The sequence below is a fragment of the Ursus maritimus genome, unplaced genomic scaffold, assembly GCF_017311325.1.
Source record: "Ursus maritimus isolate PB19 unplaced genomic scaffold, ASM1731132v1 scaffold_8, whole genome shotgun sequence".
NCBI classification, from domain to species: Eukaryota; Metazoa; Chordata; class Mammalia; order Carnivora; family Ursidae; genus Ursus; species Ursus maritimus.
In genome coordinates, this window is record NW_024426996.1 from 80,508,802 (window position 1) to 80,530,512 (window position 21,711).

The following is a 21,711-nucleotide window of genomic DNA, read 5'->3' on the forward strand; positions in this document are numbered from 1 at the left end:
CCTACTCTCTTTTGGTCACTACTTAGAATGTTTTTCCATCCTTTTTACTTTCAATCTGTTTGTGTCTTTGTATCTCATGTGAGTCTCTTGTAGACAACCTATAGTTGGATCTTTTGTTTTATCCATTCTGCCAATCTCTGTTTTAATTGGAGGGTTTAATCCATTAATATTTAGTATAATTACTGATAAGGATGAACTTTTTTTAGATGTCTTTTTTTTTTAAGATTTTTATTTGAGAGAGAGAGAATGAGAGAGAGAGAGCATGAGAGGGGGGAGGGTCAGAGGGAGAAGCAGACTCCCCGTTGAGCAGGGAGCCCGACTCGGGACTCAGTCCCTGGACTCCAGGATCGTGACCTGAGCTGAAGACAGCCGCTTAACCAACTGAGTCACCCAGGCCTAGGCCTAGGTAGATGTCTTATAGCCTTTTTGCTCCTCCTCTTCTGCTTTACTGTCTTTGTGTTTATTCACATATTTGTAGTGAAATATTTAAACTTTCTCTTTTCCTTTGAGTATATCTACAGTTTTTTTTTAAGTATATGTGCTGCTGAAGTGAGCACTATTCTACAGCTTGTGTGTGTGTGTGTGTGTGTGTGTGTGTGTGTGTGTGTGTGTGGTTACAATGGGAATTATGTTTAACATCCTAAAGTTATACTACTTTAAGTTGAACGTATATCAAGTTAACTTCAATAACATAAAAAACTCTGCTCCTTTACAATTCTGTCCCCATCCCTTTCAGGTGCCAATGTCACAAAATTGCACCTTTATACGTCATGTGCCCCCAGACATAAACTAATCTTTTAATTATTTAAGTAGGCCCCACACCCAGTGTGGAGCCCGGTGCAGAGCTTGAACTCACAACCCCAAGATCAAGACCTGAGCCAAGACCAAAAGTCAGATCCTCAACATACTGAGCCAGCCAGGAGACCCATAAACTAATATTTTAAATACATTAGTCTCTTAAATTACACGGGGAAACGTGAGGTTGTAAACTAAAGTTACAATACTTTTAAACTGGTAACTTTAAAAAAGTATCTTAGTCTCTTAAATCATGTAGAAAAGAAAAATGGAATTATAAACTCTTGTTCCAATAATACTAGTTTTTGTGGTTGCCCATGTGTTTACATTTTTATTTCTTCATACAGGTTTGAGTTACTGTCTAGTGTCCTTTAATTTCACCCTAAAGGACTCCCTTGAGTATTTCTTTTTTTTTTTTTTTTTAAGATTTTATTTGACAGGCAGCGAGAGAGGGAACACAAGCAGGGGGAGTGGGAGAGGGAGAAGGAGGCTTCCCACTGAGCAGGGAGCCCGACGTGGGGCTCGATCCCAGGACGCCGGGATCATGACCTGAGCCGAAGGCAGACGCTTAACAACTGAGCCACCCAGGTGCCCCACCCTTGAGTATTTCTTCCCAGGTGGGTCTTGTGGTAACAAACATCCTCAGCTTTTGTTGATCTGGGAATGTTGTAGTTTCTTCTTCACTCCTGAAGTGCAGTTTGCTGGATATAGGATTCTTGGTTTACAGTGTTTCGTTTTAGCATTTGAGTATATGGGCTCACTGCTTTGTAGCCTTTGAAGTGACGGGTGAGTAATCTAATGATTATCTCACTGAGGATCCCTTGTATGTGATGAGTAGTTTCTCTCTTGCTGCCTTCCAGGTTCTTTATCTTTGGCTCTCAGAAGTCTGATTATAATGTGTTTTGGTGTTGGTCTTTTTGAGTTCATCTTTGAGTTTATTGAGCTACCTGGATGTTTATATTCATGTCTTTCATCAAATTTAGGAAGTGTTTTCTTCAAATATTCTTTCTACCCCTTTCTCTCACTCCTTTTGAGACACCCACCGTGTGTATGCTGGTCTGCTTGATGGTGTCCCACAGGCCCTAAGGGCTCAGTTCACTTCAGTCTTTTTTCTTCCTGTTCCTCAGCCTTGATAATTTTCCTTGTTCTATCTTCAACTTTGCTGATACTTCTGCCAGTTCACATTTTCTTTTGAATCTCTCTAGTGAATTTTTCATTTCAGTTATTGTACTTTTCAGCCTCAGAATTTCATTTTGGTTTCTTTTTAGGTTTTTGAAGTCTATTAATATTTCCATTTTGTTCATATAACGCTTCGTGGACTTTTCCCACATATTTTCATTTTCTGAGCATTTTTTTTTTAAGATTTTATTTATTCATTCGACAGAGAGAGAGAGACAGCCAGCGAGAGTGGGAACACAAGCAGGGAGAGTGGGAGAGGAAGAAGCAGGCTCCCAGCAGAGGAGCCTGATGTGGGGCTCGATCCTAGAACGCCAGGATCATGCCCTGAGCCGAAGGCAGACACTTAATGACTAAGCCACCCAGGCGCCCCCTAGCATTTTTTAAGATGGTTGTTTTAAAGTCTTTGTCTAGAACATCTGCCATCAGGTCTTTTAAAGGGATAATTCTGTTGATTTTTTTCCTTTGAATAGGCCATATTTTCCTGTGTCTTTGTGTGCCTTGTGATTTTTTTTGTTAAGAACTGGACATTTGGATCTAATAATGTTTTTTTTTTTTTTTTTTTAAGATTTTATTTATTTGACAGAGGGAGACAGCCAGCGAGAGAGGGAACACAAGCAGGGGGAGTGGGAGAGGAAGAAGCAGGCTCCCAGCAGAGGAGCCTGATGTGGGGCTTGATCCCAGAACGCCAGGATCACGCCCTGAGCTGAAGGCAGACGCTTTACGACTGCGCCACCCAGGCGCCCCTGGATCTAATAATGTTTTATGTCTGGAAATCAGATTCTCCCCTTCCTTAAGGTTTTGTTTTTTGATTTTTGTAGGCTGTCTCTGCACCAAGGATCAGCCTGAGGGGTGACGCAGGATTTGCTCAGGTTTCTTCTGAGCCTGCACCTTTCCGTGGTCAAATGTGGGCACTTCCTAATTTTCTTTTTATATGTAGTTGCTTCTGAATGTCTTTGTCTTTATTTTGTGTGTATTTTTATGTATGTATGTATGTATGTAATGTATGTATTAAGTAAACAGGCCTGAATGCCCTTGTCTTCAGTGCCTGGTTCCCAGAGGGAGGAAAAGACAAAAATGAAAGGGGGAAAAGGGCTCCCTTCCTTTAAATGTCCAAGTCACTTCAGCTGGAAGAGAGGGTCCTTGCAACCATGGGGGAGCAAAGTGGCTGCCTTTTCTCTGCCTTTGCACCTTTGTGATAGGAGGAGCAATCACTGATGAGAGCTCAGACTTCCAGTGTTTGGAGGACAGGGCCCACCCTGGCCCTGCGACATGTGTGCTAGTTGCTGCAGAAACACATGCAGGTGGCTGGGTGTGGGGGATGGGCTAAGAGCTGAAATTGGTTGAAATTAACCTCAGTTGACTGGCCAAGTCCTCCCCTGGAAGTTGGAATCCTTCAATAGACTCCAGGTTTCCAAAATAGTGACATTAGATGGATTCTGCCAGTGCAGCTGTTTTTCAGGTGGGGAGATGAATTCCTGGTGCTTCCTACGCCACCAGCTTCCCAGAATCCTCCAAGCTGTGTTAGGTTCTGTCCTTGTCTTTCACCTTGCTCTCCCACTACACTCTTCTGGAAGGGAAGGAGCATGTTGCTGCTTCCCAGGGTCCATCTGAAGTGTTTGGCACTGTGGTAAAGGCTCAGTTAACTGGCCTTACAATTCCTGTTTGTTCTCATTCTCTTACAGTCGCATTAGGGACCGGTCCCAGGGACAGCCCTGGGCTGGGCTGTGATGCTCAGGAAGGAGAGAGAAGGGGACTGTACTGGGTTGGACAGTGTCCCCCTCACCCCCAATTCATTTCCATCTGGAACCCGTGAATGGGACCTTTTTGGGAAATCGGGTCTTTGCAGGATGTAATGAATTAAAATGATGGCATGCTGGATTAGGGTGGATCTCCAAGCCCAGGACTACTGGCAGCCACCAGGAGCTGGAGGAGATACGGAAGGATTCTTCCTTTTTGCCCTGGTAGAAGCATGGCCCTACTGATGCCTGGAGTTTGGACTTCTGGCTTCCAGAATTGTGAGAGAGTAAACCTCTGTTGTGGACTTCGGTAGGGCAGCCTGGGGAGCACACTAACTCAGGGACGAGGACCAGGAGGCCTCTTATTTTTAAGGTTGATCCACGAGACTACAGAATTCTTCATACTTCTGTATTTCCACCTGCGAAGGAGAGCAGGGGGCTGTTGTTCCCCAGCAAGCCTCCGTGTGAGCTAGGTTCTTTCTAAAGTGATGTTTGAAAGCTGGTTTTTAAGACAAAAGTAAGGCTGGTGAGTCCCTCAGAACTAACCTCACCCCTGTAGTTGGCCACATGTCTGTGGGTTTTCCGTGTCTGTATTGTGAGCAGCCTGAGAACAGAGCCCAGGTCCTGACCCTTTACTGCCCTGGCTTACTCCCAGTTACTGGGCATCCACACGGGGCTGGGCCTGGTGCCCAGGGCTAGAGTGTGGAGACAGAACGTGCCCTCAGGAAGCTCCGTGAGCGCCCCCCAAGTTGTAGAGATGGTTGTTTCTAATGTCTCCAAATGACCAGTGAGGAAGGGTGCCTAGAACTCAGGTCTTGCCCAAAACTCTTTCAGCCCCAAGAGGACATGCAGAAGCTATAGGAGATGCTGTGGGGGCCTCTTTACCCACTCACTCCAGTGGCTCCCGACCCCATGAGCCTTGATCTGCCCACCTGTAGAATGGGAGATGGTAGAAGCTGTCTCATAGGATGTGTGGAAACTGCATGGCTGGTGCGGAGTGAGGGTGTAGCAGGGAGGAGCTGTTCCTGCTGTCACTGTGGTTATTTGCTAAGTTTATGAGTCCCCTGGAGACCAGCCTTTATGGGTATTGTGTATGGGACTCCCGTCTGTATTCATATTACATACATTTGTGTATGTGTTGATACCTGTTTCACACACAGAGATGTATTTACCCTGAACAAATTTTGGTATGAGATATCGACAAGCATAGAGACATTTCTCCATTGTGCTAATTTGAGTAACTTTAAAATTTTAATGGAAACCGCACTCAGGGGAGCCCTCTTTATGCACCGTCTGTTCACTCCGTACACGTTTTTGAGCCACTGCTGAGGGTCACAAAGTCTAAGATCGGCAAGCATGGCAAAGAAAGGTTACTGCCCTCAGGCAGCCCCTTCCACCAGTGGCAACAAGGCAAGACCAAAGCTGTGACATAGGCAGAGAGAAACCAAGGCCACTCCAGGGTGTGGACGCGCTGAAGGGCGAGGCTCCTGCAGTCCTGTCCAGACAGTGAGAACACGGACAAGGCCCCTGCTCAGCTTGTAAGACCTTTAAAAAGAGGTCAGTTTTTAAAGAAAACTAATTCAAGTCTAGTAAGGAGACCTAGTTTTGTGTTTCCAGGCTCTCGGGGCCACAGGAATGGTCAGCAGTGGGAACCTGAGGTTAGCCTGGGATTTGGCCTTATTTTTCCTGTTCACAGAATTGTATGTTAAGGAGGCCATACGGTTGGTTCTCAGCTGCATAAATGCCCCATTGTGCTGTGTCTGGTCATGGCCACATCCAGGCCAAGGGACCTGGCACCAGCTGGCAGTCTGTGGCTGTGTGGACCTGCAGTTGTGTGGACACGGCCTCCAGGCCCTGTCCTTCCAAGTCCTGTGGGTCCCGCCTGGCGCTGAAGGGCCGTCCGCTGGGAGAAGCTACCGATGCCAGCTGGCCAGCTTTCAGGGAGGGGCCTCCTCTTCCTTCAGTCCAGGAAGGCCTGGACTCTACTCAGGGGTGAGGTCACAAAGTGGCCCTAAAGTAGAAAAGTGAAAGGAATGGCCTCAGCAGGCTGTGCAGCAGAGGGGTCCCTGAATCTTGGACATTCTGCGAAGGGATGAGGGAATGTGAGTGCCAGACATATTGGGCAACAGTCCCTGTTTCCGGCTCCTTGCCAAATGTGGTTTCCCTCTTAAACTGTCATGCTGTCCCCATCCTGTCACTTCTGAACTTGATGTTGGACATGTCCCACTGGCCTCTCTTTTCAGGCCTATCTTGGGACATGGGTCTAGAACAGCCTCTTCCTCTAGGCCTTTGCTAAGAGAGCCAGACTGACCATCCTAATGAGGGCTTTTCTTCTTTCTGGTCTTGCTGTTAACTTCTTGAGGGAAGTGAGAAAGAGAAGGCTCTTAAAAACTCAAGAGGGCGAGACTTCAGAATGTTCTCTGGGTCACCTGGTTAGAGTGATGGAGGTCACTGCAGGTGCATGGGGTGTTTGGGTGCAGGACCCTTTGCCTCATGGGTTCAGGTGTGGGCCCAGGAGCCAGGGTGGACCCCCGAGTTCCACCAATTCATTCATTCATTCTTTCTTTCTTTCTCTCTCTCTCTCTCTCTCTCTCGCTTTCTCTTTCTTTTTTAAATATTTTATTACTTATTTGTCAGAGAGAGAAGCAGGCTCCCCCCTGAGAAGGGAGACCTATGTGGGGCTCCATCCCAGAACCCTGGGATCATGACCTGAGCCGAAGGCAGACGCTTAACCGACTGAGCCACCCAGGCAACCCCCCCCCGCCCCGTCTTGAAATGGTCCAGCTGTGTGACTTCTGGGCACATCTCCCGTGGGGGTATGCATACCATTTGCTCCGCAAATCTGGAATCTACTGTGGGGTTCCAGGCTGTGGTCAGAAGGAACGAGGTACGAGCAAGGTGAAGAGCACGCTGTCGGAGGCCCCATCTGTGCGTGAAGACTGCTGCTCTAGATGCTTATACACGTTCTGGAAAGATGTGTGCCCAAATGGTGAAGAGGAAACGCCTCTGGAAAGTGGCGTGGGGTGGAGGGGTTGGTGGAAAAAGGGATTTATTTTCATGGAATTTCCTCCTGTATGTTTGAATTTGTTACAGCCACGCACTTTTTTTGTTTTTGCTTAAAGCAAAACAGGGGTCCTTTAGTAACGTGGCCCGGCATCTCCTGCTGCTGCGGGTCCTGGTGTCTGTCCCTCCTCACACCCATGGGTGGGGGGCGCGGGCCAGCTCCTGCCTTCCGCGCACGCCCTCCTGGGGAAGCACAGCCTTGCTGGTTTTCCACCTGCAGGCCGCACTCCCTCGCACTGCCGTCTGTGGGCGCTGCAGGGTTCTTTGAAACAGAAAAGCACAAAATTAAGGCCAGACATAAAGCAGATTGTAATTTTTAAGGACTTTTTTTTAAGAAGTGATCAGGGTTGGGTGTATTTATTTCCTACAGCGGGTGCTTAGAACAGCAGCAATGTTGCACTTCTAGAGGCCGGAGCCTGGGCTGAAGGTGTCGGCGGGGCCACGCTCCCTTGGAGACTCTGGGGGACGGTCTCCCTCCACCTCTTGCAGCTTCTGCTGGCTTCTGCGGCCCGTGACGCATCTCTCAGCCCTCAGCCCCTGTCCTCCCTCAGCCTGTGTCTGTGTCCACATTCCCTCCTTCTAAGCTCGGAGTCACTGGATCAGGGCCCGTTCAGTACAGAATGGCTGCTTCTTAACTAATTACATCTGCAAGGATCCTGTTTCTAAGTAAAGTCCTGTTCCAAGTCCTGGGGGTCAGGACACACACGGACTTCCGGGGGCTCGCCACGGCAGTTTCTAGCCTCCCCAGAAAGAAGCCTTTGGAGTTGCTACACTTAGTAATGTGCTGATGTACTGTCTGAAATTGCGAACTTGTTTGTGAAAGCAGAGTTTCAGATGAACTTTCAGACGGAACATGAGACGCCGAAAACTCCAGTAAATTACAGTTCGGCAGCGGACCTCTGAGCAAGCACGTCTGTCGTCTGGCGCCGGCGGGCCAGTGCCGCTTCTCCGCTCGCTTTATGGATGTCTGCTTCTGACCTTGCTTCTTTTCATAAAATAAACTATGTTTTTAAATCTTCCACTTAGGAAATTGAGAGACTGTCCGAGCAACTAGAAGAAAGAGAGAAGGAGACGCAGCAGCTGATGAGCCAGCCGGAGCGCGCGCGCGAGAAGGAGGTGGCGCTGCTGCGGAGGAGCGTGGCGGAGAAGGAGCGCGCCCGGGCTGCCAGCGACATCCTGTGCCGCTCCTTGGCCGATGAGACCCACCAGCTGCGGAGGACTCTGGCCGCCACCGCCCACATGTGCCAGCATCTGGCCAAGTGTCTGGATGAACGACAGCGCGCTCAGGGGGACGTGGGGGAGAAGAGTCCTGAGGTAAGCCCCGCGCCTGCGTGCGCAGGGGACGGTGAAGGCCTCGCTGGGGCGGGAGGCACTGCGGCGGGGTCGGCACGATCCTGCAGCTGTCTGGGGGGTCGGGGCGCCCAGAGCCCACTTCTGGTCGCAGTGTGAGACCCAGCTATTGTGGCAAAGCCCACCTGTCCGGGGGTTTCTTCTAGAATGACGGAACATGCAAAACGTGATAGGAAAGCAGGGGAGCCCGTTTCACCAGCCCCTCCCTCCCCGGACGGCCCTGTGCACTTTGGCCTCCTCAGCCTCACTCAGCTGAGGACCAGAGGGCACAGCCGGGGCGGGCCCAGCTCCCCGCACACGGGCCATGAGTTGGGGGATGTCACTGGACACCTGGGGCCTTGGTGTCCAGGCCACTCTGAGCGAGTGTGAGCACTCGAGCGTCGGGTGGACGGGCAAACTGCCCCCTACGTGCCCCGCGCGCAGGGGCCAGGCCCCAGCGCGCCATGAGGGCAGTGGGTGCTGGCCTTCTTGGGGCTCCATGCATCTGAGTGGAGCAGCGCTGGCCCTGCCCGGGGCCACCTGCACAGCTGGCTGGGGGCGCGCGGAGCTTTCCCAGAGGCTCTCTGGAGCTGCCACCACGTTCACATTGGAAACGCGCTCTGCGAAGTTCTGGGGGGGACAGGTCGTCTGGCTCCTTAGCAGCATCTTCACTGAGAGCCTGTGTGGGAGAACCTCGATCTGAGAACCACCCATTCCTGTTGGGGGGTTCCACAAAAGGGACCCTCAGAAAGCACACCCATGTATTTCAGCAGCCAAAAGACAAGTGCCATCTGGGAGGAAGCAGGTGCAGTCATCCGACTTTGAGTCACTGTGTCCTTTCCTTGTGGGGACTTGGAAGTCGCTATACAGGATGGTTGGCCTGGGGCTGCTGTGGAGTCCGTGCAGCCCCTAAGTCAGCATCACTTCTCAGCCTGGGACTCAGCTGAGTCACCCGGGGCTTCCCGGTGCCTGCTCGGTGAGGACACGCACTTCCTTTATCATTCAAGGGGAATTCTCAGAAACGATTCACTAACATACAGCCCCCTGTTCTGTTAAATGCACTGAATTTCTCGGATTCAGATGGACTTCTCATGAGGCTTTTTGCTTAGGTCTGCCCACCATTGTCAGAGTTGGTTTGGGATGTGGCTTCTAGGTATGAACATGGTGTGAGTCAGATTGCCACGTACAGAACCACCGAGGTTGACCCTGACTCTGCAGACATGATGGTATCGTGGGCTTGGAGGAGGTGAGCTGGGTGCCCGGCCAGGCCTGCGCCAGGTGGCTCAGGGCGAGAGCGTTCTCTGCGGCGCCACGGGGCTAAGCTGCCTACCCTCCCGACTCCATGGAGCATCTGAGGCCGTGGGAGACTAGGCACGACCGTGTGCAACTCCACAGCGGTGACGTGGCCCCCTTCTTGGTGGCGGGCCTGGGTGGGGCTAGAGCAAACCCTTCCCCCATCCCACCTTTTGAGTCTCTGCTTTGCTTCTTCCTGAGTGCACGCCTGGCCAGGGGCCACGCTGCCAGATGTGGCGACCATCGGTGGCCTCAGTCTGCAGGTCTAGCTTCCTCCCTTCTTGCTGCATGTATCATGTTCAGCGACACAGGGTCTTCCCTCTGTCCCTTCCTTCTGCAGCCAGAGCGTACAGGCGGGGCCGCCTCTGTCCAGGCGGTTATTGAGAAGTTACGGGAAGAAAACCGACTGTTACGACAGAAGGTGACTCATGTGAGTACCTGTCTCATTTCATTCAACTGCAGGGGGGGGTCCTACCCTCTTGCTGCTCAGGGCTTGTGTCCCCCTCAGGCCACTTGGGCGGACACAAAGTCCCCAGAGACCTGACCTTTCCCAAGAGTGCAGAGAACGTGCCCTGTCCTGCTCTGTCCCCCCAGGTTAACTTGTAGGTTGAGAAAGGAGGGGTGGGAGTTTCTGTCACGTATAGCTTTCAAGGCAGGAGAATGGCACCGAGTCCGCTTCGGCGGGAGATGGGTTGCTCGTGGATGTCATCACTGCGCCTCGGGTGCGTCTGGTGGTCTCAGTGTCCCCTCTGAACGTCCAGTTACGGGGGAGAACTCAGTAGCTAATTGTGGCTAATAAGAGAGCTTCCTGGTCTCGGCCGCTGTCACCCTGAGCTTTGCGGCTCCGTCCCCTCAGGTGGAAGACCTCAACGCCAAGTGGCAGCGCTACGATGCCAGCAGGGATGAGTATGTGAGAGGGCTCCACGCGCAGCTGCAGGGGCTGCAGGCCCCCTCTGAGCCTGAGAGGCCCTCCTGCCCCGAGCTGATGAGGAAGGAGATTTCCAGGCTCAACAGGCAGCTGGAGGAGAAGATCCGTGCCTGTGCGGACGTGAGGCGGGAGCTGGTGGCCGTGAGGGGGGCCCGAGACACAGCGCTGGAGCGGGTGCAGATGCTGGAGCAGCAGGTGTCTGCACGGGGCTCCGGGCGGCCGTGGCGGGGTGTCTCCCTGCAGGGACTCTCTCCTTCCCGAGCAGAAAGGGCTCAGCACTGTGACAGTCGTGCATCTCGCCTCCTTTCAGATTCTCGCTTATAAGGATGACTTCACCTCAGAAAGGGCAGACCGAGAACGGGCCCAGAGTAGGATTCAAGAACTCGAGGAAGAGGTGGCCTCCTTGCGGCAACAGGCGTCCCGGACGCAGGTAGGATCCAAGGGCTTTTCTCCTTGTTTAGGCTCAGCATTTCTCTCGTTTTTCTTTTCATGAATTTTGAGTGTCGGTCCGAGATGCTTGTCACCCTGAAGCCCCTATTGCCTCGCTTGGGTCAGAGCCCTCCGTCACGGTGGTGTGACGGCAGAGGTGGCTGTCCACGGGGCACGTCCTGGACTCCGGGCTCCCTACCAGGCCTGCCCTCATACACATCCCCTCCTCGTTGTGAGGCGGGGACCTCGGTTACCCCGTTCTGCAGACCTGGACACCAAGGCCCCAGGTGTCCAGTGAAACATCCCCCAACTCATGGCCCGTGTGCGGGGAGATGGGCCTTGCGGGCCAGTGGGCCCTCCTAGGGAGGCCTGGTAGGCATCAAAATTGACAAAGTCTCTCAAGGCGGGACCCATGGCACCCACCTGCCTCTTCCCCTCTCTGCCCTGGACCTGCTTGGTGCCCTGTGGACACCCCAAGAAAGCTTAGTTTCTTTAGCCCTCAGTGAGTACCCAACATACCTCTGGCCCCGGAGTGAACCCTGAGCCCCTCAAAGAATTTCCATCTGGACACAGGGCAGTAGTGGCATCGCTGGGGATTGACGTACCAGGCAGAGCAGGGACGCTGAGCAGACCTCAGAAGAACCCTTCTGGTTGGCTTGTGGGTGGGGGAGTTGCCTACACTGCCCTGTGGTGTGGCCGCTGGGGTTCGTCGGTGGCTTGTGCAGGGAGTCATCGGGGACACCCTCTTTTGCACTCTTGGACTAAGTCCATAGCAGTGGGCCCGGGCAGAGGCAGCTGTTCCAACTTGTGGGTGAAGTGGGTGGGGACCGTGGCTGAGGTATGTGTCACCCCCCTCCCCGAGTCTGCAGGCCAATGGGGAGATGCCCCAGCAGGCTTCTTGGCGTCCATCAGGAGTTCCCGCTTCTCCTCAGGCCCTGGGACTGTAGGCTTTGGTTGAGGGTCCTCCTGCGTGCGCCAGGCAGGGACGGAGTGTCCTCCGGCACATCTGGGTGTGTGCGGTCTCCAGTTCTGGTCGGGACTGGGCCTCTGTATCCTTCTCAGCCGCAGCCTGCGGCCCCTCGAGCAGTGGGGAGCAGCGGGGAGCACTCACTGTTGCTCAGCGCCTGGATGGCCCCGGGGCGGAAGTGCTGAAGGTTGGGCAGTGAGCTGTAGCCCCGCTGCGGAAAATCCCAATTCACATGTGACGTAGAAGCAGCAGGGCCGGTTGGAATGAAGTTCCTGAACAGTAGTGATGAGCGCTGCAGGCCACAGCGCCTCACGACCGCTGTCTGGGGGACCCCTGCTGCCTTTGGGGGCCCCAAGTGCTCCGCAGACAAGGTGCAGAGCGGGGCCGAGATGCGCTTCGCCCAGCTCCCCGCGCTGAGCCGTGCCTCCCCCTCTCCACTGAGGTGTCTGGGGCCGCTCTCCAGGGCAGAGGGGCCGCTCAGGCCTACCGTCCCAGGGGTGGGGGGTGCACCCTGCTCGACCCTGTCCCTTCCTGAGCACACGCAGGGGTGTGTGTGACTGCTTTGGTTCTGTAAGGAGCACCGCCACATTTGGGCTCTGGGCTACTCCAGGAAGCAGGGTGAGGGGTGCGAGTCCCACTCAGGGATAAAAGAAGTATCTCAAGTGCTAGAACCCAGCATGTGATTTCGTGGCCTCCAGGGCAGCCCACATAAACAGACACTTGCCTTTTTTCCAGGACCACCGAGAGCCAGGCTCCTGCCGGATTCACACGGGAAACAGAACCTCCAAGTACTTAGAGACTGATGCTTTGGAGCTCGTGGCACCCAGTGGCCGGAGGGCTGGGACTAGATCTCAGGGGCTGGACTCCCCCGCTGAGGGCAGGTGCCCTGGAGCGACCCGGAGAGGGCAGGGGGACCTTCAGTGCCCTCACTGCCTGCGGTGCTTCGGTGACGAGCAAGGCGAGGAGCTCTTCAGGCATGTGGCTGAGTGCTGCCAGTGAGCCCCGCGCAGGACACGGACAGCCCTCAAAATCTGGGGCCCAGAACAGGCTGAGGGTGTTTCTGATCCTTCACCTTGGTCCTCCTCGGGCAATGGAACAGACTGGGTCAGAGGGAACCTCCCGTGGGGCATCTGCTCCTGGGAGGTAGTGTGGCCCCCCCAGCTGCCAGATTGAGGCTGGGAGCAGCCGGGTGCAGGGATCCAGGCCAGCGTGACCGGCCTGCCCCACCTGTACCCGGGCACGCTACAGCTGCTGGCGAGAGCGGGCGGGCCAAACGTGTGGGCCCCAGGGTGAAAGGCCTGCCTTGTTCTGTTGAATAAGGACCAGGAGGTTTGCAGAACAGGAGCATTGTGCAGCACCTCACACCTGGGGGCCGGTCCCCGCCACCGCAGAGCTGTGTGTCTGCACTGTAATGTACTGCAGTAGCCTTTGCCACGTATCTGGAAGTCCAGAGACATTTCACAGTCACTTACTTTCATAATAAATGTCCTTACTCTGGTGACCGCTCTGAGAATGCATCCTGGGGGCTGGGTGCAGGGACCGGCAGTATTTCCACTCCGGGCGGGACTTAAGACCAGCTGGTGAGGAGAAACACTCCCATGTCTGCCACCTGCCAAAGGACTGAGATGGATTGGCCACGTGACCTGGCGCCAGCCCAGCTTTGCCTTTGGGCTGTTTCAGCCCCAGCCCAGGGCCTGAAGTCAAGGGCTGGAAACAAGGAGAGGAAGCAGGTGCCCGCTGGGAGCACATCAGAGCCACAGAGAGCAAGGTATGGCTGTGTAGGGCCTGTCAGTGGAGCAGGGGACAGGAATGAGAAGGCGAGAGGGGAGACTGAGATGCCGTGCTAAGTGTTTGCCAGGGTTCACTCATTTAACCCTTCTAGCAGTTCCAGGCTGTAAGTACTAGGATCATCCTCAACACAGGCAAGGAGAATGAGGCAGAGGGGTTAAATCACTTGCCCAAGGTCACACAGTGGCTGAGTGTCAAAGCTGGGATTTGAACCTGTGTTCTTAATTGCACAGTCTGTTGTTCTTCCTGGAACTCACCCTTCCACGTGGTTAAGTCCTCCTCAAGTCAGTGTTCAGGTGTCACCTCCTCTGGGACTCCCCACGCATCCCTCTCTGCTGCAGCCCGGCTGGAAGGGACCCGGCCTGTGTGGCTTGGCTTGGGTAGGCTACAGCAGAAAAGCCTCAGTCGGAGTTGGAAGACTTTGTGGACACTTGTGCGCTGGAAAGAGAGGATGGGGACATCCCAGAGAGAAGGGATTCACAAAAGGGGGAACCTTCAAATCCTGGGCCCACCCCCAAATTGTGCGTGCGAGCAAGACCTCAAGGATTCTGGGGTGAGAACAGCAGATGGAAAACAGCTAAGCAGGCATCCCGGTGGCTGAATGTTATAGGGTGACAGCTTTGAATCTGGGTCCCTCAAGGTTAGAAGGCCTTGGTAGACACTTCGGGTTTTCCTTTGAAACCCTAGAAGGGTCAGGCCTCAGGAATAAAGCTGACGTCTTGGGACAAAATGGAAATAGCTGTTGCTCTAAAAAGGTATACGAGTCCCAGGTCATCAACCAACAAACCACCCGCCTCCTAGAAGGGGAACCACCTTTCTTTAGAAACGGGCAGAATCTCGACCTTACACTGTAGTAACCACAAATGCATTATGCAAAAGGGAATTCTAGGCGGGCGCCTGGCTGGCTCAGTTGGTAGAGCACACAACTCCTGATCTCAGGGTTGGGAGTTTGAGCTTAAAAATAAAATCTTAAGAAAAAAAGAAAATACTAGACGTGGGAAAAAGGCAGCATGAAGGTATTTTCAGACAAATACAAGATAATGAAATTGATACCCAACAGACTCTACTACAAGGAATCTGTACCACAGAGATTATTCCAGCTGAAGGGAAGTGACTCTGGGTAAAAACAAGTATAGAAGGGAATGAAGAACATGGCGTGGGTCCTGTTTGGGGGGCTTAAAACATGCAAACGTGACCACAAGAGCTTTCTAGGTGGGGGAGGGGGCATTTAACGCATTTACACAGAAGTTTTTGCATTGATTTAAGGTGGACTCTGATGCAGCAGGGAGGCATAAGCTCTACAGAGTAACCACTAAAATAGTAATAAAAATATTTAAACATGAACAGAACAGAGAAATGTTATTAATTCAAAGCAAGACAAGTTAGGAGAACTAAAGGAATTCAAGGAAGAGATGAGACAAAATAGGTGGCAGGATGGTGGACTTACACCCAATTCTGTCAGTAATTAAAGGTAAGTGGGTCAAATACTGCCTGAAGGATCATGACTGTCACGTGAAAAGAACCAAGTCTCACCTATATGCTCGTCCGCAGAGACATACTTTAAATATAAGAACAGAGAATGAAAAGGACAGAAAAAGACAGCATGCCAACACTAACCAAGACAGTGTGTTCACTTTGAAGCCATGAATAACATGGCTTCAAACTATGTAAATGAAAGGAGACCTGGATAAATGCATAATCATAGCTGAAGATTTTAACACACCTCATAGAAGCAGGAAAAAAGCAGGGATACAGAAGATTTAACCAAAATACTTAACCAACTTGGCCTCTTTTGCATATGGGGAACATTAGACCCAACAAAAGCCAACTAGAATTCTTTTCAGCTCTACGTGGAACACTTATCAACAGAGACAGATCTGTGGGCCACAAATCAAGTCACGACATATTCCAAAGAATATGAACCACTGAGTTTATGTTCTCTGACCAAGGTGAGATTAAACCACAACTCAGTAACAAATACCAAATTCTCAACACGCTTCTAAGTGATCTGTGGGCAAAGGAAAAAACACAATGGAAATGAGAAAATACTTTGACCTGAGTGAAAATGAGGTTAAAATTCAGTGATCTGAGTGCCCATCTCAAGAGCCAGAGTAACTGCAAATTAAACCCAAAGAAAGGAAAGGAGAGAACGTAAGAGCAGAAAACAATGAGGTAGAAGACCGAGAAATCAAAGCCAAGAGTTCTTTGAAATGGCAACAGTACCGACAAAACCAGTAACAAAACTCATGAGGAAAAGAGAGACAAACTGCTGATAAGGCGGGAACGAAAAGGGGGACATCACTACGGATGTCCAAGAGGGCTACTACGAACACTTTGTGCGGATCAGTCTAACACATGAAATGGCTAAAATCCTTGAAAAACACAACTTACCAAAATGGATACAAGAAGAAACAGAAAACCCGAGTGGCTCTGTATACATTAAGTTAACTGAATCTGTAATTAAAAATATTTTCACAAAGAAAATTAGAGGCCCAGATGATGTCGCTGGTGAATTCTTCCAAACATCTGAGGAAGATATACCAATCTTACACTCAGCAAATAGAAGGAATGTTCCCCAACTCAAATTTTTATGACACCAAAACCTGAGAAAAACAAGACAAATATCTCTCATGCAAACATCCTAAACAAAATATTAAACTGAATTAGATACAAAAACGATAGTAAGTCATAGCCAAGTAGAATTTTAATTAGAGATACAAGATTGATTATTAAATTAAAAAAACAGAAACCACTAGGGCGCCTGGGTGGCTCGTTTGGTTAAGCGTCTGCCTTTGTCTCAGGTCATGATCCCAGGGTCCTGGGACTGAGCCCTGCGTCGGGCTCCCTGCTCTGTGGGGAGCCTGCTTCTCCCTCTCCAGACTCTGCCTGCCACTTCCCCTGCTTGTGCTGTCAAATAAATAAAATCTTAAAAAAAAAAAAAAAAGAATGTAATTCACTAGAATAACAGAAAAAACATGATCATCTCAAGAGAAGCAGAAAAGGCATATGGTAACATTTAATGCCCACTCATGATAAAAACAGTCAGCAAACTAGGACTAGAAGGCATTTCCTCAATCCCATAGAGATGTATGTCGGAAACCCCGTGGTCAACATTCTGCCTGGTGACGTGCCTGCACCTGCTCAGGTTTACAGGGAGGCGAGGGCGCTCGCTCTTGCCGCTGCAGTTCCACGGTGCGCAGGACGCTCTGCCGAGTGCAGTAAGTTAATAAAAGGAATAAAGAACAGAAAAATTAGAAGAAATTGTCCTTATTTGCAGATGACATGATTAGATACAGAAAATCCTAGGTGATTTTTTTTTTAAACTTTTTTAAAGATTTTATTTATCTGACAGAGATAGCGAGAGAGGGAACACAAGCACGGGAGAGCTGGAGAGGGAGAAGCAGGCGCCCCTGAGCAGGGAGACCGATGCGGGGGCTTCATCCCAGCACCGGGGACCATGACCTGAGCTGAAGGCAGACGCTTAACGACAGCCCAGGCGCCCTGATCCTAGGTGATCTTAAAGTTTAGAATTTGGAAGTCCTTTTGACAATCTCAAGATACAAAGTTCAATATATGAAAAACCTACCACAACTACTGTATATTTGCAACAACTGGAGAAGCAAATTTAAAAACCTGTCTCCCTAAAAGATAAGGTGACTAAAAAGACGTTAAGTCCTAACCCCCAGAACCTGTGAATGTGACCTTACTTGGAAATAGGATCTTTGCAGATGTCACATGAGATGATGTGCTAGAGGAGGGTGGGCCCTAAAACCAAGGACTAGCGTCCTTGTAAGAAGAGACGTGGGGTGCCGGCTGGCTCATTTGGTGGGGCAGGCAGCCCTTGATCTTGAGGTGGTGAGTTCGAGCCCCACGGTGGGTGTGATTACTTAAAAGTAAAATCTTAAAAAAAAAAAAAAAAAAAAAGATACCGGGAGGAGGCCATGTGAAGACACGAAGAGAAACTGGAGGGACACCTCTACAAGCCCGGGATTGCCAGGAGAAGCTAAGAGGGAGGCGTGGAACAGATGGTTCTTCACACCCTCTAGAAGGAACCAGTCCTGCAGATACCCGTGTTCTGGGTAAACACCCTCCCAGGGACTGTGGGTTATATCGTCCAGGACTGTGAGAGAATAAACTTCTGCTGTTCGAAGCCACCCAGCTTATGGCACTTTGTTAGGGGAACCCCAGGAAACTAAAGCATAACCCCATTTATGATAATGTCAAAAACCTAAAATGCTTAGAAAATATTCATCAGAAGTGTGCAAAATCTCTATAAAAAAAGCTCAAAATACTGCTGAGATTCAAGAACATGTAAATAAACAGAAGTCGCGTTTGCAGACTGGGAGCTCCGGAGTGTGATGATGTCACTGCGTCCCACACTGGTCTACAGGCGCCACGCAGCCTCATCCGGAGTCCCAGCAAACCCGCGACAAGCTCGTTTTAAATGAGTATTTTTTTGTTCCCCGTTTTTGCAGGACTCCAGTTAATGTATGTTGGTATGCTCGATACTGTCCCCTAGGTTACCGTTTTCCATTCTCTCTTCTCAGTGCTTCTTTCTGGTAGTTTCTGCGCCTGTGCCATCACGTTCATGGGTGTTTTCTCAGAGGTTTTGCATCTGCTGTTAATTCTATCCAGCGTATCTTTTCATTTCAGATACTGTATTTTTTCTTTAGAACTTCAGTTAGGTCTTTTTTTGGATCTTTCATTTCTTCATCTTGTTCACGATTTCTTTTACATCTTGAGTGTATTTGTAAGACTTACCATGGCCACTTCAATGTCCTTGTCTGCAGATTCACCAACTGTCATTTTCGGGTCTGTTCCTATGGTTTGTTTAGTATTTCCCTTGATGATGGTTTACGTTTTCCTTCCTCTTGGCATGGCCTGGTAATTTCTGCCTGGGTTCCAGCACGGTGAATCTCGTTGGGCGTGGGATTACTTTTGTACTCCTCCTTCAGAGAGTGTCGGACTTCGTTCCAGGCAGTTAAGATACTCAGGATCAGTTTGATCCTTCTGAGGTTTGCTTTTTAGCTTTAGATTTCACTCTAGGGCGAAGTGAACCCCACTGCTAAGGTCACAGCCGCCTGAGGACTCTACGCCGGTGTCTGCGCTGCGTGTTGCAAGGACTCTACGCCGGTGTCTGCGCTGCGCGTTGCAAGGACTCTACGCCGGTGTCTGCGCTGCGCGTTGCAAGGTTCTCCACCGTGGCTAGTGGAAATGCTGTTCCGGCTGTTCTGCTTTCTGGAAGTTTACGCCACACCCGCCACATCAGTAGTTTGTGGGGGGCCCTGCAGACCCCCAGAGCTCCTTATATGCAGCCCCGCCTGTCTGGAACCCTGCCCCACAAACTCCAGCCACTTTGGCCTCCCCGAATGCCAACCTCTGCTTGCTCTACTCAGCAGTCCTGCCGGGCTCTGCAGACCCCACCCCCACCCCCCACCCCGTGCTGGGCCTGGAAACTGCCCCCAAGCTGGAAGCTGGGGCACCCAGAGGCTCACCTTGTTTCCTCCCCTTCGCTCAGAAAACACTGCCATGTGCTGCTTTTAACATCCAAAAACACTGTTTAAACGCCTTCCTTGGTTTTACAGTTGTGTGTGGCAGGGGAGTTTCCGTGGCAGTTCATCCTTCACGGGGGCCACGGGCACATATCTATGACTCTTCCTCTTAATCCACATTGTCTTCTCCACGGAAAACCATCTGGAGGCGCAGCGGGCTCCTGGTGGCACACGGTTCGTTTCAAGCCTAAGTTCTTAACAGTTCGGAACCGCTTGAAATTTTTTCGTGCACCTCGCCTCCCACCCTTCGGTGCTTCTGCTTACATTTTAATAGTGGATCCAGGACAGACAATGATTGCCTGTCACTGTGAAGATGAAGAACCAGGACTCGAGTTACTTCAATTCTGTCATTCTGTGGGCGAAGGAGAGCTTTTACTGGTGTTTAAAACGAGAAACAGTGTGACCGGAGGTTAAGTTTTTTCTTCTCCTTTAATATTAATGAAATTAAGAAATGTTCATCCTTTCTGGTACCATAATACTCCTTTTGATAATATTTTGGTTTAACGGCATGAGTATGCAGACAAAGTTCAATAAAAGGACATTTTTACTTTTTCTAGCCATTGTTATTTTATTTCATCTCATGATTACTGTTACCGTGTAAAGGAGGTGATAGTCCAACGTGGTCTGTGTGAGGCTCCCCCAGGGGTCGACTCCCAGGTCTACACCCTGTGAAGACAGGACTGGAACTGGATGTCCCGCAGACGCACCTCGGGCCTTGGTTTCCCCATCTGTAAATGCAGTGTCTGGGCATAAGGACACACAGTAACAAGTCTCCTGGCCTGGGCCTGCCTCCGCGGGCATGGGAGGGGCTGAACTAGGGAAGCCCTGCCAGCCCCGACCCTCCACCTCCGCCACTCCTGGGCTCTGTCCTAGGCCCCCCAGCTCCCAAAGCCATCCTCCATTTTTTATTCCTGAGAACTGGGAATGGTAAAGTGACGCCCCTTCCTCCTGGGAAAGGAACCAAAGGAACAGCAGGGGCGTTAGTGCACAGACCTGGAACGAGGCACAGGTGGCTGGCCTGTATATGAGGGGAGCAAGGGTAGGGAAGGTGGCAGGTGGGGCCACCTCAGGAGTGGGCACCCAGGGATCCCCCTCACCACTCATGGCCCTGACAAGGTCCTGCTCATATCACAGGGGGGACCCTGAGGTTCCCTGGCAGCCACCGTGGCCCCCCAGGGCAGACAGAAGCAGAGGCCCAGAGGTGGGACTAGCCCCCAACACAGCCTCAAGACTGTCCATGGGGAGAAAAGGATGGGGCAGGGACAGGGTCCCAGGGGCCTGGGCGGGCAGCTTTCCCAGAGAGCAGACTACCCCCCACCCCCATCCTTCCCAGCATTTGCTGCACTGGCCCAGTCAGCCCCGGCTCCCCTTTGCCCTCACCGGGATGGGTGGAGGCCCAGACCTGGGCTTGGGAGTCCTGGAGACACATCGGGGCCTTTCGAGGACATGGCTCCTGCTGTGGTCACTGCCCAGCCTGTTCCTCGCTTTGCGGGGTCATCCCACGAGCAAAGGGGTAGCCCTGTTCTTCCCGCCTAGTTAGACAAAATGCAAAACAAGGCAGCCAGCCTCTTGCCCCATCTCCTACTCCCAGAACCTGCCGTTCCCACCCTTGTTTTCCTGCAAACCAGCTCTTGCTGGGTTGTGGTCAAGGTCACCTCAGTGTCAGAGCCCCGGGCCAGTCTGTGGACCTCACCTCAACCACAGTGGTCCTGCCCTAACCAGTCTCTCTCCGCCTGCGTCCTCCACGCTGCCCTCCTCCTCCCACCCTGGACACTGGTTCTGGGGCCTGGACCCCTGGCTTGTCCGCACTGGCTCCTGGGTGGCCTTCTGTCCACGAATAGCAATCCCCAACGCCAGACATCTCACCTGGGGGGGCTGATGGGCACCTCAGACTTGACCCCTGTTCCAGGGTGGGCAGCCCCATCCCGCCTGGGGCTCAGACCAAAGCCTCGGAGTCCCTCGTGCCTCCTCCGTCTTACCTGCATCCCGTCTGTCCATAAGTGCTGTGGACGGAACCGGCAGAGTATTTCCAGACGCTGCTTCCTCTCTCCCCGTCTCCACACGGAAGCGGGGCCCTCATCGCTCCCCCTTCACCCAGGGACACGCCACACCCCTACGGCTGCACACAAGCAGGTTTCCTGAGAGGCACTGGGTGGGAGCAGGACGGCCACCAGGAGGCGGCTCCGCCAGAGACTCCCGCAAACCGCCGGGAGAGACCGCAGAGGAGGCGAACCCAGGCAGCATTCGCACTTCATCCTAAACACTGCCCGTGTCACTCCTTGTTTACCCAATTTAACGCCCGTGACTCTTCCTAGTCTCCTTAGAGATCACGACCCCCCGCCCCCACCCGGACAGGCACTGCCCACAAGGCTGTGTCGTCCCGGCCTGCTGCTGACCTTCCGGCCCACCTGGCTCAGCCTCCCCTGGCCCCAGAGGTTAGAATGCGGTGACCCCTTCTCTGCCTCCACCCTGCTGCGGAGTGTCGGGCTGGGCTCTGTCCCGCGGCCTGGCCCTGCCTGGCGCACGAAGGCCTGGGATACACCGCTGTGTGGAGGACGGTGGGGGCCGGCACGACCCCTAAGCTGCTGCCAGGGATGACCCAGGAGATGCTCCAGGGCTGATGGCCCAGGTTCCCCTTGGGGGGCACTGCCA

General features: G+C 52.1%; 1 protein-coding gene and 2 long non-coding RNA genes across 4 annotated transcripts in view; 1 reads left to right on the top strand and 2 right to left on the bottom strand.

The window, feature by feature from the left end:
- Positions 1-13,217, top strand: part of TNIP2 (TNFAIP3 interacting protein 2) — a 35,563-nt gene extending 22,346 nt beyond the window's left edge. For both annotated transcript variants that reach the window (XM_040625045.1, XM_008705838.2), the window contains exons 2-6: positions 7,800-8,087; positions 9,736-9,825; positions 10,252-10,518; positions 10,634-10,753; positions 12,455-13,217. In XM_040625045.1, coding sequence (XP_040480979.1) covers positions 7,800-8,087; positions 9,736-9,825; positions 10,252-10,518; positions 10,634-10,753; positions 12,455-12,718 — 1,029 coding nt within the window. In that variant the 3' untranslated portion in view covers positions 12,719-13,217. The remainder of the gene's footprint in view (positions 1-7,799; positions 8,088-9,735; positions 9,826-10,251; positions 10,519-10,633; positions 10,754-12,454) is intronic.
- Positions 4,944-21,661, bottom strand: LOC103676642. The gene is made up of 5 exons (XR_572177.2): positions 20,440-21,661; positions 19,654-19,787; positions 13,765-13,945; positions 6,537-7,035; positions 4,944-5,721 (listed from the first exon to the last, which is right to left on the bottom strand). It is a non-coding gene; the product is annotated as an uncharacterized LOC103676642 (long non-coding RNA).
- On the bottom strand, positions 18,223-19,609 carry LOC121101441. The gene is made up of 2 exons (XR_005833418.1): positions 19,003-19,609; positions 18,223-18,745 (listed from the first exon to the last, which is right to left on the bottom strand). It is a non-coding gene; the product is annotated as an uncharacterized LOC121101441 (long non-coding RNA).
- Positions 21,662-21,711: the final 50 nt, after the last annotated feature.